A 17,214-nucleotide genomic window follows, 5' to 3' on the forward strand; every position below is an offset into this window, starting at 1 on the left:
ATATGCAATCTTGGACACTGTGCACAATGGCAGCACAAATATTGGTAATAAATAATAAATGTTACAGTACCTGCTGCCAAAGCCAGGCAATGCCAATTTCCACAGGAAACCTGCAGTATTGTCTGTTGGTTCAGTTTCTTTATCAACCTAAAGAAGACAACAACATTTTAGAATATGTGTTCACAGATAAAGTATCACCTTAGGTCAAAATCATGAATTCCATTCAGATATTTGTTCTACACATATACATAACCTATGGTTTTTAGATTGAGCAACATCTTAAAGGTGATACAGACCCATACGTAATAGATGCAAATCTGTGAAGACCTTTAGTCACCTGACTAATAACTCCAACTACGTTTCCTGCTATCCTGAATCCAGCCATCTGGCAATGGTGAAAATAGCTGCTTCTTGGTGTCTCTCTCACTATTCTTCAGGCATCAACATTTTTCATGCTTTCAGGAGCTTAGTAGTTCCTATGAGTTGTGGCACCAAAACCTCTCCAGTGCTTTGTACTGAGAATAGCAAGTCAAAGGTTCCAGTTACTTCACAAAAATGTTACTTTTAAATTGGCACTATCACACTGACACGCCAGTCAGACTGTCTCTGTTAAAGCAGCGCCACCTGCAAGTTAAGGACTGTCTTCCCACCGAGCCCTTCATCTCAAATATTAATGTTCTGTGACAGAAACTCTTTCTTTAAATATTGTTTCACCAACGACAGCCACCCTAGACAGACAGATGTCCCAGACTTCTGCTCTGCACTGGATCTGCAGTGGCAGACCAAATAAGAGACAGACTGCATCTGTTATTAACGTTGTACTTCATGGTGTTGTGTCATGCAAAGGGACCAGTTATCTTATTATGGTGATAACCTGAGACTATCATCTGCGAACTGCTCTGGATGGAGAAGTCTCCGTGTCTGCCACTGCCACCATCTAGATGTCCTCGCACTTAACCCTATTAGTGGTCTGGCACAGATAAGGTATTAAATAAGTAAATGAAGAAAATTGGGCACTACCCTAAATTTTGAGCAACATTCACTATTTGATTTGCAATAGGCTGGTTTAGTACCTTTGCTGCTAGCAAGCAACACTGCAAAAAAGGTTAAGCTGAAGAGCCAGTTCACGTAGCCACGCTTTTTTTTTTCCTGTTCTTGAAATGTATCTCTTAGAGGACTTCCTAGGGACTAGAATAGAGATGGGCATCACACACAGCATTTCTATTTTTGGGTCCTGCCTTGTGCACCTCCTTGCTCTGTACAAAACAGAGTGGCATTTTTCATTGAGGAAGCCGAGTGTGCTCCAATTTTCTTTTCCGTGCCCTGAGCACCCATGGGCAGAAGGCCTACCCTGCCCAAACATCCTGAGGACTTGTCTGAGTCCCAGGGGAGCTCAGGGAGCACCAATGCAGCACAGAAAAGGAGGAGCCACTCTTACACCCTATGTGAGAAAGTGAGAAGTGCCCAATTAATGCCTCTGAGAGAAAGCAACACTCCCACTGACTTCAGGCTGGAAGGTGAGTAACCCTTGATGCATCACCTCCAAGAAGCTGCCTTAAGGAAACCTGAACCTGTTAAAAATTTACCTTGGTACTGCCACTGCATCTTCTATAGTGGTGAGGCCCAACTGTCCATCGCTGCCGGCACCCCAGGAGAAGAGCTGGCCCTGGTCGCTGAGCGCCACACTATGAGACTCTCCGCAGGCCACATGTACGATGTGCTGCCCGGCCAGGGCTCCGATTTGCTCTGAGGAAAGCAGAAAACCTCTCCAGTCACAGCATTCATCTCACAGTGACATGCAGACATCAGGCCTAGGAGAATCTGTATACGAAGTCATTCAGCTAGGTGCGCTGGTCCCCAATTTAGTTTTAAAACACTTCCTACAATAGGAAAGCACCAGGTTTAACTGAAAATATGTCACTGCCGAGCTCTTCTGAAAGCCTGGTCTGTAATTCATAGGAGAAAGACAGGCCCCCAAACACAGTGAGTCTACACAGACAGCCTCACAGACACAGCGGAACCTATCGGGTTACTTAGGAACAACCAGAGTTGCCAGATTTATGTTTTCTCGCTCAGTTTTGAGGTGGGGATCAGCCAGGACACAGAAGTTGGCAGACCCTGCAAAACATATTTGACCTTTCACGGTTCTCATGTCCAATGAAGACAAGTCATCCACAAAGCTAATCAACCCGTCCATCCCTCGCTTTATTGTTTGATGCATGAAAGCACGTGTTACAACATCCCCTGTGCTAAGCCTGGAACAAGTATGAGCCTATCAACCTATGACTACCACTGTCAGACACAAATTAAAAAGTACCATGAAAAGGAAGCAAAGAGATACCTTACTGAAGAATAAAAGAGTAAAAAATTCACTCAGTCCTCTGAAAGATCACCCACAACTGACTTTTCATCATTACAGCATGTTAAGCAACTGAAATAGGTTTGACAACTAGTCTCACAACATCAACAACCAGATCTTATTCATTAGGCAGAGTTTGCAAATGGACATGAAAGAAGTCCTTTTTTTGCCATAAAATGTGGGAAGAACCATACATCCAAAGAAAAAAATTCCCACAAGCCAGACAGAAGCAAAGTTGGCGTTCTTTTTTTCTTCCCTGAATAAATACAAACGTTTCAGGTGGATGAAGGAAGATTGTACCATGGAAGCTACATGGCAGTGATTAGTTGTATGGGAAGTCCCACTTGCCTGCGACACGAGCAGGAAGGGTAGTTACATGTCATTCTATGAAAATTATACCCCACATCAAGGGCATCCAGAAAACATTAGTGTACTTGGCACCAGAAACTGCATACCAATCAACCTAAGTGTCTTAAATGGATTTAAAAGGAAGGAGGGCTTGTCTTCTAAGTCTGGGAGTAGAAAATGAGGAGAAAAATACCTAATGGATGTTATAGAAGAGAAAGGTGACAATTATTTAAACATGTACGCTAACGGAGGAAAAAGCTACCTGAACATGTGCTTCCTATCACTCAAAATAATTACTGGCAATGGAGGCACAGTTGACGAGCAACTGCCATCTGGCCATCCTTCAGCTCTACCATCAAATAACGCCCCTTGCCCTGCAGCTCTTTCCAGCAGGACTAAATTCACCCAGCCCCACCGCCAACCCTATGCAAAGGTACAGGTAGGTTTTGAGGGTAGTGACTCAATTTACACGTGCCATTTCGATGCTTGGGCCCATCCAACTGTAGCACTGCCTAGCAGCCTGATTTATGTTCATTTGCATATATAACTGATGGAGCCTATTTTTGTCTGTGAGCTCTAAACAACCAGCAGCTCTACAGCCTGGTCAAGGTCAATCAAAAACAACAGACAAGGTATCTGTGGTGAGCTTCCATGGTGGGGGGTTTGGTAGCAGGGGAAGGGCCACAGTGATGGCCCCTGGGAGAAGCTGCTAGAAGCTCCCCCAGCTCCAAGTTGGATCCCACATGTGGCCAAGGCCGAGCCAGCCAGTGATGGTGGTAGCAGGTAACACCTCTGGGCTAATGTATTTAAGAGGGAGAACAGACAGCAGAAAGAGGAGTGGGATGTGAGAGAGACAAGGCAGACCCCCAAGTCAGTGAGGAAAGGTAGGGAGGAGTCGGGCTGGAGCAGAGCTTCCCTGCAGCCCATGGTGAGAGGGCAGGCTGCACCTCTGCAGCCATGGAGGGTCACAGGGGAGCAGAGATTTGCCCATGGGTCCAAGGAGGGACCCTACATCAGAGCAGGAGGCTTGTGCCCAAAGAGCTCGTCACTCCTGCGAAGCTCGCACTGGAGCAGTCTGCTCCTGAAGGACGGCAGCCCACAGAAGGGACCCACACTGGAGCAGTTCATGAAGAAATGCAGCCTGTGGGAAGGACTCATGTTGGAGAAGTTGGTGGAGGACTGTCTCCCGTGGGAGGGACCCCACGCTGGAGCAGGGGAAAAGCGTGAGGAGTCCTCCCCCTGATGAGGAAGAAGCTGCAGAGATTACATGTAATGGACTGACCGTAACCCCCATTCCCCACCCCATGCACCACAGTTGGGGGGGAGGTAGAGAAACTGAGAGCAAAGCAGAGCAGAGCCCAGGAAAAAGAGAGGCATGGGAAGATGGTTTAAGATCTGGTTTTGTCTCTCATTGTCCTACTCTGATTTCATTAGGAACCAATTGATTTTTTTCTTTTTCCACAGGTGGAGTCTGTTTTGCCCCAACCATAACTGGTGAGTGTTCCCTCCCTGTCCTTGTCTGGACCCACAAGCCTTTCCTTATATTTTCTCCTCTTCATCCCAAGGAGCAGAGGGGGGAGTAGTAAGCAAGTTGCTGTGTGGTGCTCAGTTGCCAGCTGGGCCTAAACCATGACAGTATCTCAACAGCACACATGGCTATGGTCTGTACCTCTCATCCAGCAAGACAAAAAAAAATACCCACTAAAATATGCCCTGACACACCAACTAAGTTCAGACAGGCATGTTTCCGTACTGGACCTGAAGGTCTAAAAGCAAAGCTCCTGCTGGAGAGGTTCCCACTATCAAAAGAGAGGGATAAAGTCATTCTCATCTCCACAGGAAATCCCTTTGATTCATGAACCCATCACGTTGCTATAAGCTTGCTTGCCAGCACGCACTGAGACTGGCCATTATTCAGAGCATCCTGACGTCTTAAAACTGATCACAAACTCACCAGCCTGTCCTTCTTCGAAAGCTGGTGCCTGCACACTGCCAAACACTTCAGGGGACAACACCAAGTCTGATAGAAAGACAAACATGAACAACATGGGAGACCAGGGCGTTCATAAAGGAGAACACGTTTTACTACCTGCAGGCATGACTGAGCTAATTTCTTAAAAATACTGGGAAAGCAGTTAAGTATGCATATCTTGTTTGCTGTGGAAGGACTATTGTGGGCTGCCCTAAGCCATCAGAGCACACTGGGGAGGTGCTGGAAGACTTTGGTGACCAAAGACCAGCATCCGGAGCTGGAGGAGGCAGGACTCTGACTAGAGCAGTACTGCAACTGTGGAAAAAGGTGCCCTGAGGTATTGGGAAGCTGTGGCAAGGACTACATAGCAAGGGCTTCACACACTGGGACACAGAGAGGACATCCAGCATGTTTGGAAATCCAGAGTGGTTGCTTCAGTTCCCACAGACTCCACCTTAAGCTTAATTTGGCAACACAAACTTGACCTTGCTCTGGGTGCCATCCCAGGGGACTAATAAATACCAACTTGTTTTAAAAAAGGCTGCCCTGTGTCACTGAAAGCCTTCAGTGATTGCAGTCACGGAGTACAGCCTCACCTGGACTTGCTGGATAGCCATAGGCATAAAAAAATATGCCTGTCTTGGAGCTGAAGATCTTTGCCTTTAGAAACGTACATGTGAAGAGGTCCATCTTAACATAGTACATTCCTAAGGCTCTGTCAATCACAGCTTGCCTTCAAAATCATGAACAAATGTAAACACCAAACAGTTTTACATGCTTACAAACATCTCTTTCCAAAGCTGGAAAAAAATCCAACCTCCCCCTTGGGGTACAAGCTACCCAGGCACTCCAACAAGGGTCCCAGTTCACTGTCAGGCTTGCCAAGCCACTGAATGTTCCATCTCCCTGCTAACATGGGTGGCATTCTCAAACACATCTGACAATTACTTCTTTGTTGGTCTCCCACCCCTTCCTCACACCAAATGAGGTGTTTTAGTCGTTGGTATATATTTGTTTTATTTTCAGAGCATCACACCACCATCATTCATTCCTTAGAAAAGACACATCACTGCACGGAGATGAAGGGTGCAAAGGGTAAAGTATTGTATATTCAGTAACTGATGAATAAAACCAGCCAAATGGAGTTTAATAGGCACAATTATATACAAAGCCAAGCAGAACAAAACCCTGAAATCAACAGGGAAGGGCTGAAGGAGTTACACAACAGTGTTGCAACATGCCATAAAAATTAAAAAAAAAAAAAAATTACAAGTTCCAAGAAGTACACACTGACCCAATCTTTTCTTTCTGAAGCTGTCAGCCATCTCAAAACAGCATCAATACTTGGAAGTCATTTATCAGTTCTTCATATCTGGTGGAGTTCCAGTTTCCACTTCTCTCTCCTACCCACTTTAACTCATGGTTCTCAACATAATCAGACATATCAAGGTTTGACTTCTTTGGGTCTTAACCTAGTTAGATCTTATCATAACATACACACTGACCAAAGAATGAAATCCAGGCAAAACGCTTTCAAGACAGCCCTTCTCTGAGTGGTGACAGGCCTGGTTCCCAGGAACGCTCTTGCCTTGCCTGTCTGTGGTTTGCAGGGACACTCCAGCAGAAGTTGAGGACAGGGGCTGTATGTTTCTGTAACCCAGCCTTCTGGCAGTCAGTGCATTTAGTTTGAAGATTTGGAAATGGCAGTAAAGGTGAGCCAAGCATGAAAACCCCTGAAAAGCCCACCATCAGTCCATAGCTTCACTATTTATAAAACCAAGACTTTTTTCCTCGGAGTATTGAAAAGCTATACAAGATCTTCAGGGTCTGCAACTGCTGGAAACACAAAGCATTCAGTTATACTGCACTGATTAGGTTGCACAGGCAATGAATGGTTAATTAGCTGGCCTACTCCTAGTAAGTTTATCAGTGAGTTGGTATACCCTTTCTGTGCACAGCTTCCAGCCGCTGGCAAGACAGGCTTTTTTCTAGCAAATGTGGCAGAATCCTTCAGCTCTATGTGTCCTGGAATATACATGAACAGCACCAGATGGCTTTGACCCTCTGAAAACAACACAGAGAAACTATCAGCTCTGAGGTTATACTTTCAGTGGGAAAATGTTAATTTCTTCCCTGGTGAGAAGCAGCTGTGGCTTGGAAGAACATCAAGCAATTGCAGTATGCTTGGACACCTGGCCAAAACTCCTCACTGCCTCCTCAGCTTGACAATAAGCAACTCAAGAGCATTTGCTCATCTTGCTCGTTGCTGTCTGCTCGAAAAATGCTCACAGACTAAGATAGGTGTCTTACTAGCTTGCCCAGATAAGAAAGAGATGGTGGTAGAAACACAGGGATGGAAGAAACAACTGTTGGCAAGAAGTTCCTCTGGGTTAAATGCTAGCAGCTGGCAAGTCTTAGGACAGATAAGTCAGTTGCTTTGCATTGCAATGCGTGTCACAGTCCACATCCACGCTGAGGATGCTCGAGCATTGTGCAACCAAGATCTAAAAATCAGAAGTGCAAGATACAACATGTTAATGCACAAGGCAGCAGCTGGATCTCTTATCAGACACCAATAGCAACCTAAACCTCACCCATAAGGTCTTTGCTGAGCATTGAAAAGCCTTAATTATCACAGGAAAAGAGCTGAGCTCTCTCCTTTTGGAGATGAATGACACCAACACATTAAATCATCTAGCAAGGTGACACTGTAACACCATTAGCACTTCTGGAAGCCTGATCCAACAGGCGAAAACTCCATGAAAAACCTGCTACTGCCTTCAACGGGTACTACAGGAAAGTGAGAAAAACATTATCTCACAAACTTATCAGTCACCAGCATTTTATAAAACTGTACAAGAAGTTAACAACAGTGGATCACAAACTCCCCGACAAGATTTTTATAAATTAAGTGGGAAAGTAAGCATTTTAATGAAACTGGAAAGAGGAAAAAAGGGGAAAAAAGTGCAGCAACTGAAATGCTTGCAATCCAAAGCACACTAGGAGAAGTTCACCCAAGACTTCTCTCTCCCTTTATAAAGGTTTCTCCTTATTTTGACAGCATAGCTTCTACGTCTTAGCTGTTCGGTGGTTTTACCAGTATTAGCACCATGAGTACACTCGTCAACTTCTCCATGAAACATCTTCCCCAGTGGAAGTGTCATTCTGCCCCTTGGAAACTGGTAACTGGGCAGGGGAAAAAGCATACTGTTTGTCAGGGCCCTTTTGCCTCTTCCTCTCTCCTTTAAAGCCTCCCAGGAATGAGCCTCCAATTTCCCTCTGCACACTTCCAACTCCAACCACCTAGGCATCTCGTGCTTGCAGCTGCCATGGACGACATCTGGAACCTGGGACTGGGAAGAAGAAATGAGACTCTATAGACCACTTAAACAAAATACAGCATTTCCAAAGCTAACAGGTGCTTCTGAAAACAACCTAACCCAGCCAGCTAGAGCCAATCCTGTGCCTTCACTTGCACCAGCTCTGCAGGCTGTGGTTTGTCAGCAGTAACACCAGAGGAAGGCTCACAGGGAGGAGGTGGTAGCTGAAGGATGGTTTCAGGAACACACCTTCATGACTGCAGTCTCTCTGGCGTGGCCAGGCATATGACACGCACAACACGTAGGCAGCTGGAGCCACCCAGCACACCACCAGCCCTGCAATTTCCTCACTGCGACCTTCCTCCTTGCCAAGCCTCACTGAGAAGGCATGACATGCCGCTTGTGTTCAGACTGTGTGAGACTACTGCACGCAAGGGTGTGCAAAACATTTTGCTTTCAACCTGCAAGGCACAAGACTACAAGAGCAGATCCCATGGGGAGACCACATCGTGCTGTACAACAGCTACCCTCGCTTTCTGCCTGTTGTTCTCACCCACGTATGGCAGCTCACCTCATTTTCAAACGTCTCTTAGCGTGGGGCAAAAGCTCTGAAGCATGGAGCAAGCACTTACTTCAGCACACAGCCTCCTGACTTTAGAGAGCTGAAGTTTACGATACCCATTAAAGAGACTGGGCTTTACAAGTCCAACTGGCAAATCTTGAGGGCTTCCTTTGATGAACCTTGTGAACTGCTGCTACACTTCATCAGAAAGCAGAGCAGTACCAAGAGCAGCCTGATTACAGACTGACAACAGCAGCGCTGAAGCCTCATAGGCTCTGATAATTTGGTTACAAAGGAGGAAATCAAAAAAAGTACTCACTGAGAGGAGGAAAAAAAAAAAAAAGCAGAGGGAAGACAGTAAAGGACAGACCAAAGTAATTGACATCCCCAGGAATGTTGTTGGTCACAGGGGTGGGAGCTCTGTCCATAGGTCAAGGCTAAGAAGTTCCAAGTAATAGAGACAACAATTCTGCAGTCCCCTTTCATCCAGACATTAATAGAGCTTATCAAGATGACTGCTTCCCTGCACAACCCGTATGGTACTGCTCATTAAGTTAGTTAGCATGGGTACTTACAGGCTTAAATCTGGGAGGCTGGTCTAGTTATTAGCACTGCCTTCACTTTATGAAGCTGCCTGTGGTCATGTCAAGGAAGGTATGCAAGAGCAATAAGTGAGAGGCCACCGTGACACTCCAGGGTATTACTCTGCGTAAGTTTTGCCAGCTACTCCCCCTCAAAGCTGCGAAAGCAGACACCTACCCTGAGAAAGCCTACCTTCCTCAGACATAGCCATAGAAAGCCTTTTGCTTCCCCCCTTCGCTGCCTTTTGCCTAGGGACATGGCCTCTCCCACGAACCACAGGCAGACTGGCCTGGGCAAAGCCAGCCAAAGCCCTTGGAAAGGGCAGGGCAGGCTGAGAAGACTTCAGTCTGGCAAGCATCACCTGGCAGAGGGAAGAATCCACCTTCAGACCCTGGAGGTAAACACGTATGGGCAACTCTTTCAAAGCACAAAGGCACCAAGGCTTGTGAAAGAAATACAGGAAAAATGTATGTCCAGAAACCCAGAGAGGACCTGTTTTCAGGTCAGTGCAGAAAGCTGCAAATGCAGTCACTTGGCCAGGATTGAGAGTCACTGGCAGCACAGAAGCTACAACTGGTCTGTAACTGCTGAGAAACCCCCAAGATCCACCCCAAACACCCCAGCAAATGCCATGGCTCCAGGGCAGCAACTCCAGCATGGGCAGGACAGGCTAAACCTCAGGGTCACTCCTAAGGATGGACATCAGAAGCAGAAGGAGGAATTAGGAGATAGGTGCGTGGACACTGGATTTGATGTGCAGTACTACACAGTGCAAAGCCGTATTTCTGCCCAGGAAGTTCCAAGCAAAGCCACAACAATCTCAAGCTGTGATCAAGGTCAATGGCAGTAGGCAGAGACAGCAGCTCAGAGAAAAGGAAGAATAAGCCCTTCACTGCAGTGAATGCAGCCCCTTCCGGAATACATGCTGGCAAACCACAATGGATGTAAGGCTCAAAGAACCAGGAGCACCCACAGACTGTCCTTGGGGCTCAGTCAGTTGCTCCAGGCAGCAAACCAGTGCCTCAGAAGGTAAGATAACAGTTTACTGTGATCCACCTGCTGTGCTCAATCCTGCAAATCACTGCTGTACCAGTGTCCTTCCAAGGCAGGTGACCACATCTGAGCCGAGGGCTCTAAAGCAAAATCCCTGCGAGACAGCGTTGCTGTCTACCATACACGCTGCAAGCAAGCCACAGGGGCTTCACTCCACATTTTGCCTCTGGACAGGTGCTATATTGCCATCTTTTCACAGTATTGGAGTAGTCTTGTGGAAGCATTTCGCCTTCTCGTGGGCATTTTATATTTTCTTCTAGAAGGGAGGCTGCATTTTCTAGGTAGATGCATTTGGCAGTCTCAGACGTGGCAGCCCCAGGCTTTGACAAAGTGGCATGTCTTTTTTAAAAGCGCTTGATGTGCTCCACACTCTGTTCCCATTTATTTCAATCCTGCAGCTATTTGCACGGGACTAGGACAAAGCCACACCTGCACAGTGCAGACTCAGTACGGCCTCCTTGCCCTTGCTTGCAATGACACCCCCCATCAGGTTCACAAATACCGCTGGAAAACACACCACTGCAAAGCAGCATGGTGATTGGGAAATGGAGGTAATTAATGCAGTCCTATCAAACATTTACAAAATTATTTGTGTTCTCTGTAGTAATATTTAGAGGGCATTCTGAGAAAAGGAGATATGAGCATTTGTACGTTTCTTTTTGGCGAGTTTATGTAGGCAAGCAGCTGTTTAAAAGGCAGGTCGGGTGTTAAAAAAGAGCAAGGATTTCCTCACAGCTCTGCTGTAGAAAAGCTGTTTTCTGCTAGCAGCTTTAATTGTCAAAAATATTTTATTTCTGAGAAGAAAAAAAAAAAGTGTTTCACAAAGATCTTTGAGATAAATTCTTGTTAAGGAGGAGTATCAGGTAGTTTAATGTTGACTGAGTCAAACTGAAAATCACCAGGCACAGTTAAGCATCTTTTAGAAAGTCTGATGTCTATAGACAGAGCAAGCAACAAACACACACCATGAGCCAGGTTGAAACATACAGAATGTTTTCCATTCACCCCAGCCAAACTCAGGCTTTGTTACCTGAAAACACATGCCTGCATATGTTTTCATGCAAAGGACACACAGGATAGTAAGGCAAGGGAAAATCCATTCTTACTGAAGAAAAGCACCTGAGCTGCTTATTGAGGTCGGTAATAGAATTTTTGGAGTTGGTGGGGAGAGGTTTCTTATTTCAGTTATCTACTCATAGAACCCCCACCTATATAAAAGCTGCCCAATAACTGCATATCATCATTTGTGGTTGTGTCACCTAACACATCTTGAAGACAAGAACAATGAACTTCCAGCATCAACAACTACCCAACTACTGAAATCTCTCCTAGCAGCTGGGACTCTCAACCCTACTTACACATACAGCTGAAGTCATCCGTTTTGTCCAGCACAGACAAGCATTCCGAGTACAAAACGGTTGGGGCATTCAGAAAACTTGCATCTATCACCTCCAGTTTCTTTCCTGCACTCTCCCTTCACCTCACCACACACAGCTACCCACCCATCCTGAGTCCATCTTTCAGCTTCAGTTTGGTTGCAGGAGAGGGGACAGTCAGTAGTGCCACACACCATGCCAATGACGGGATTTCACACTCCTTCCAAGCCAGGTGTGCAGACAGCCTTTCTGTTGCACCTTCAGAAAACTCTGAATAGCACATGTGACACAGGAGTAACAAATGCGACCAACATAAATGCACATTTAGGTTGCTAAACTGCCCTACAAATCCCCAGATAAAGGGCAAAAAGATGGTCCCTCATATCCTCAGTAAAATAGGCTGCACTGATTCTAAAAAAACCAAAACAGTATCTTGGATGTCTGGGCTCACTCTGGTTTTCACCCCTCAAAGTGAAATCAAAAGAGAAATCTGGTGGTTGTAATAATACATGTGTTTATAGAGACAGCAATTCAGAGTTACACCTGAGAACACATTACAGACTTTTCAGGCTCAGACTATGAATCTCTTCACTGACAAGAAACCAGATTTCTACTGATTTAAGCTCTCCTGGAGAGCCTTTCTCTCTCCCCGGTTTAGGCTCTCCTAATCCTGCATTCTCAGAGAATATTGGTGGAAGTCAGTTCCCATGATCCAGACCATGCAAATTTACAACAGCCCACTATAAACATCCGGCATATTCAGAGCCCTCAGCCAAACTATTCAACACAATGCACGCACATTTAACATATCGAAAGGAAAACACTTCCTTTGATTTTATTTCTCATTCAACTATATATATTGTTTCTAAATTAAGCCACTTTTAAATCTAGCCCTCTAACTTTGAATCCCAAAATCATCCCAAAGCCCAAATTGCACCAATTCAGCTGACAGACACACCGTAACACAAATCCACGTTGTCGGGTGTTGCTGCATCACTAGTGAGGGCGTTACAACCTAAATAATTTGGTCAGATCCTGTAAGCAACCAAAGGAGGAAAAGGGATGAGTACAAATGAACATACCCAACTCTGCAAGGGGTGTCAAGTTTAATAATCTGGCACTTGTTAAAAATAACATTAACAATAGGTGCCCAAACCTAAATTATGCCCTAATCCTTCCTTTATTATTTTTCTGGTTTGAAGCCCGCTGCTGCAGGCCAGCACCGAAGGCCTGACCCCGCAAGGGCCTCTGTCCCCACATGGCTCCATCCCTTCACACAGATCCCTCAGCACTCACTTCCAGGCACGTTCTCCCAGGCTTTGGCAGGGCCGATGCCTACGCACTGGGCTGTCGTGCCTCTGCTACATCTTTTCCAGCACGAGGCCCTGCTCTGGGGATGAACACCGAGCAGGACTCTCCCAGACTACAGCACTCGGCAAGTGTTGGAATAGCAGCCCTCAACCTTACCTATTCAATGCGGCAGTCATACCTCCTCATCTGCAACCAGATCACTTCCACACCTCCTGCCAAACATAAGCCCAGCCACCTCTCCTCCCAAGCAACCGGGGCCCTCCCTGGCTGACTTCTCACCCACCAGCAAGCAGCTAAAAGGGCCTTCCAAGCAGGTCGCACATCTGAATTCTCAGCTGTCGCAGGGTTTATGATCAGGCATGCCACAGTGAGCACGAAGGTCTCTGGTCACTGTAACCCCATGCTGAAGTTCAGGACAAATATATTTATGTTTGAAAAGAAAGGCCACTGAGTTCTGAGAAATCCATGGGAACTGGATAGTGTATTGGGGTTTTGGTTTTGGGTTGGTTTTTTTTTTTGGTGGTTTTTTTCCCTGCTTCTTGAAAGAGATTGAACGTAACGATATTCCAAGCTATGAGCACGTAGATTCCACAACACACACAGAAGCAGTGCTACCCTGTACATTTTGCATCCAGACAGGAAATTTGGTAAAAGCATGGGTTTGTCTGCTGTGTGTTACCAGAGGAAGAGTTCAAGGCAAATTTGGCACCAGATGTCTTCTTGTAACTCTCAAGACACTAATTACCAAAGACTACATTTTCTCACTAGCAGAAGTCAAATGAAGTCCAAATGACTCCCAGAGAACAAGTCTCCAGAAAAGAAGTTCTACATCTTGGACTCAAGCATGTTTCTAAAGCTTTGCAAATGGCTAACCACCAGCTAATTATTTCACCCTCTAAACCTCTAATGAGCCTTTACTTGAGTTAGGTATCAGGGTCTGTGTTTTGTTCCCAGGTATATGCATGTACATGCAGATAAAACACATGTAAGAATCATAACAGGAAGTCAAGACATCACAGCAGACCTGAAGAAAAAATATCCAAGTGAAATTATGGGGCTGAAATAGAAATTTAGATATAGTTACAGAGAATAAATCTGTTTCCTAAAACTACTGCCATACAAAATCATCAATTCCCATTAGAGGCATAATCTATGTTAACACTTGATGATGCTCAGAAAATTAACATAAACTCAGACTGATTTTGCAGAACAGCAGGCTCAATACTTCATAACTAAGACTGACAAGTTGCTTCTCCCAAGGTATTGTCAGAGACTCTGGGGACTCTGAGTGCATAACACCACAAGTAAAAATTAGGACATGTCAGACAAGCTTTATTAACTACAGTCATGGTGAGAGAACACTGGAACAGTGTCTCCCCTTCTGCAACCCTGCCAAGTGATTGCAGAGACAAACTGTAGACTGTTTCAAGGGGAAAGGAAAAAGAAACAAGGAAAGACAATCACTCCCGTGTGTTAACAAAGCCAAGTATCCATTCCTGAGAGGGATGGACTCCTCAGGTAGCTTGTTAACCGACTTCAAAGGAGGAATGAAACAGTGAATAGCGTGAGGATGTGGGGAGATGGTGGAGCCCACAGGAGTGGCACAGCTGGTGTTACCCTAGCTCAGACCTGGGGAGTTGGAAACCATCACAGGCTGTTAGCTTCTAGTTGAAGGGCATGTTCTTGTAGTTAAACTTCTTAAGACACCTGAAATATTAATTTTATAACCACAATGTAAAATCCAAGGGAAGGGTAATTCCAGAAAACAAACCTCTATTGACTGATACTCATCCAATGACATGTACTCCCCCAGTAATTTCTGTTCCTTGTAGTTGAGAGGCACAGGAATCACGTCACCAGCTGCTAGCCTGTCTCTGCCTTATATCCACAAAGCTGAGCTGATGTGACAGTGAACACAACTTTGTAATTAAAAGGTTTCTTTCATTTCAAAAGGTGCCCTCTAAAGGATTTCTCTAAAAGGAATTACTGAAACACACTTCTATGCCACTGCTGGATGTTTTTGTAAGTAGCATGAATGAGAAACAAAATTGAATCCTACTGATACTACAGATATGTGTAAATGGGCAGCACAACAAGAGAAAAAAAATTAAATACATAGTAAGGGAAGAAAGGGAGGCAAAGTCTTCAAAAGCACTCACTGTAAATATAACAACTTTCCTCCCACTGGAAGTCATTACTAAATCCTGCAAGCTTTTCGTGGAGAACTGGGTTAGGTCCGTGTTCAGTATGTTGCAAAGTCACAGAACTTTATTCACAAGCAGACATCATCCTGGGAACTAACAGCCTCTGGATAAACAACTGATCACATTCTGAAAACATTAATTGAAGCTTTTAGCACACCGGCAGCATAAGCCACACACACAAAGAGAGATAAAAGGGAGTTTCCTCTTAGAAGCACAGACCTGGGCAGCAGGAAGGAGATCACACCACCCCGCTGAAGTCATCCAACATTTTTATACAGCCTTCAAAAGGTGCAAGACCCCCCTCAACCTGCATCTTTTCATGTTTTGCTGTTACTCTCAAAGACAGCCAAGCTACTCTGCAGGCCACGGTAAGCATCTCTCAAGTCCAGCAGGGGCTCTCCACAGGCTGCCTGGAGGGGACTGTCAGCCTTGTGCCACTGCCTCTCCCAGCGGGACATGCAGACCACTTCCAGAGCTGGGCAGGGATCAAACCGTAAGGCAGTAACACCATGAGACCCCCAGCTCACACTGCCCTGCTCACAGAGGCTAAAGAAATGCAGCTGCAAGACCACCCGTTGCAGTTCTCTCCCTCAGACGCCTGCAGACAGTCTTCTGTCATCTTCATCTCCAACAGCTCAGGACCCTACGCCCCACACATACATCTTGGCTTCCTATCAGACATGGCTTCATTCATAGGCCCACTCTAATGGAGAATAAAGAAGATGATCTTTGACACCCCATCCCTGCGTAGCTGAAGGCAGGATTAACCTAGCTGCTGGAGGTCTACACTTCAGCATTCATGAGATCCATTTCTAGCTCTGATGATCTTCTTCCCTGTGAAGCTTCCGTTTTCATTATCATCCTATGCCTGTTTTATTTTGTAGGTAAATGGCAGTCTAGCCCAAAAGATGCTTCTCAGAGTACATGCTTTTACAGCACTCAGAACAATACTTGAGTAATCTCTTCTCTTCAATGTAAATGACAAAATTCCCAACAATAAATGAACAAGAGTAGGCACAGGGATGCAATGCAATTGGAAAGACAAGGCAGAAGACAGTTGTGACTCATGGCCCTCTTTCCTTCATAAAAAGGCAACATAATCACAAAAGCTGCCCTGAGACCATCTGCATTCACCTCTGATGTGATGCATTTCCCAGACAAACTGAGCAGACCCACCTCCCCACCCATGCTGCTCAGCTTTAGCTTTCCAGAGCCAGCAAGCATTATTCGGCATCATTACTGTGTTATTACATATGATCTTCAGCCCTGTCAGCTACTCCAGTTGCAGAGCAATCAACACAAAGCAGCTTCCATAATCTTCTCAGCCCACCAGCCTCAAGACAGTGTGAAGTGCATGTAAAAAGTGGACTTACCTGGCTTGCTTCCTTCACAGTCATGTCCCAGTTGGCCTTTGGTGTTCAAGCCACAAGTATACACTTCCCCATCTTCCAACAGGAAGACAGAGTGGTTTCCTCCACATGCCACCTCCTTGACATTTCTGTCATGAATGAATCCATACACCTGCGGTTCAGGAATGATGACCTGGAGGTTGCTACCTATCCCAGGTCGTCCAAAAGACGAGTATCCCCAGCATAGCATCTTCTCTCTTTTCAACAAGTCATGTATCCTTCCTGTGCAAGGGAAACAGAGGGAGGAGTGTGAATGAAGCAAGTACTCAACAAGTGATCCTATAGAGATAAGCTGCTCAGAGCAAGAGGTGGAAAAAACTGAATGAGGCATTTCCTGTAATGACTGTCAGGCTTGTGGACTGACAGTAAAAAGACAGACAAAGAGGAATGCAGGCAGGTCAGGTACTGAGTCAGCACCTTCATGCCCTGGCCAGCTCTACCTGTAAGGTGGCAGAAGTGCTCTGAAACCCAGCAGCCCAGAGCTTTTATTTCAGGAAAACCACTCTGCTTTGAAAAGCCAAAATCAACCAACTCCCCAAACCAACTATAATGCTTTTTCAGAATAACAGGTCAAAACATGAACTTTTAGAGTTACAGCATCACATCTGGGGCCATTGCTTAAGGAAAAATTTAAAAATTCTCAGAGGTCACTAGTGTACTGGCCAACACAGAACTATATAATTTCTAATAAATACAGACTAAAAAGTATTTTGCCCAA

At 45.4% G+C, this 17,214-nt stretch overlaps 1 protein-coding gene across 1 annotated transcript in view; it reads right to left on the minus strand.

Moving 5' to 3' along the window:
• Window positions 1-16,715, minus strand: part of LOC104502679 (probable E3 ubiquitin-protein ligase HERC3) — a 45,371-nt gene extending 28,656 nt beyond the window's left edge. Inside the window, exons 1-3 of the mRNA XM_010152270.1 lie at window positions 16,461-16,715; window positions 1,587-1,746; window positions 71-147 (exon numbers count right to left, since the gene is read on the minus strand). Coding sequence (XP_010150572.1) covers window positions 71-147; window positions 1,587-1,746; window positions 16,461-16,686 — 463 coding nt within the window. The 5' untranslated portion in view covers window positions 16,687-16,715. The remainder of the gene's footprint in view (window positions 1-70; window positions 148-1,586; window positions 1,747-16,460) is intronic.
• Between the last annotated feature and the right edge of the window lie 499 nt (window positions 16,716-17,214).

The sequence above is a fragment of the Eurypyga helias genome, unplaced genomic scaffold (assembly GCF_000690775.1).
Source record: "Eurypyga helias isolate BGI_N326 unplaced genomic scaffold, ASM69077v1 scaffold13645, whole genome shotgun sequence".
NCBI lineage: Eukaryota > Metazoa > Chordata > Aves > Eurypygiformes > Eurypygidae > Eurypyga > Eurypyga helias.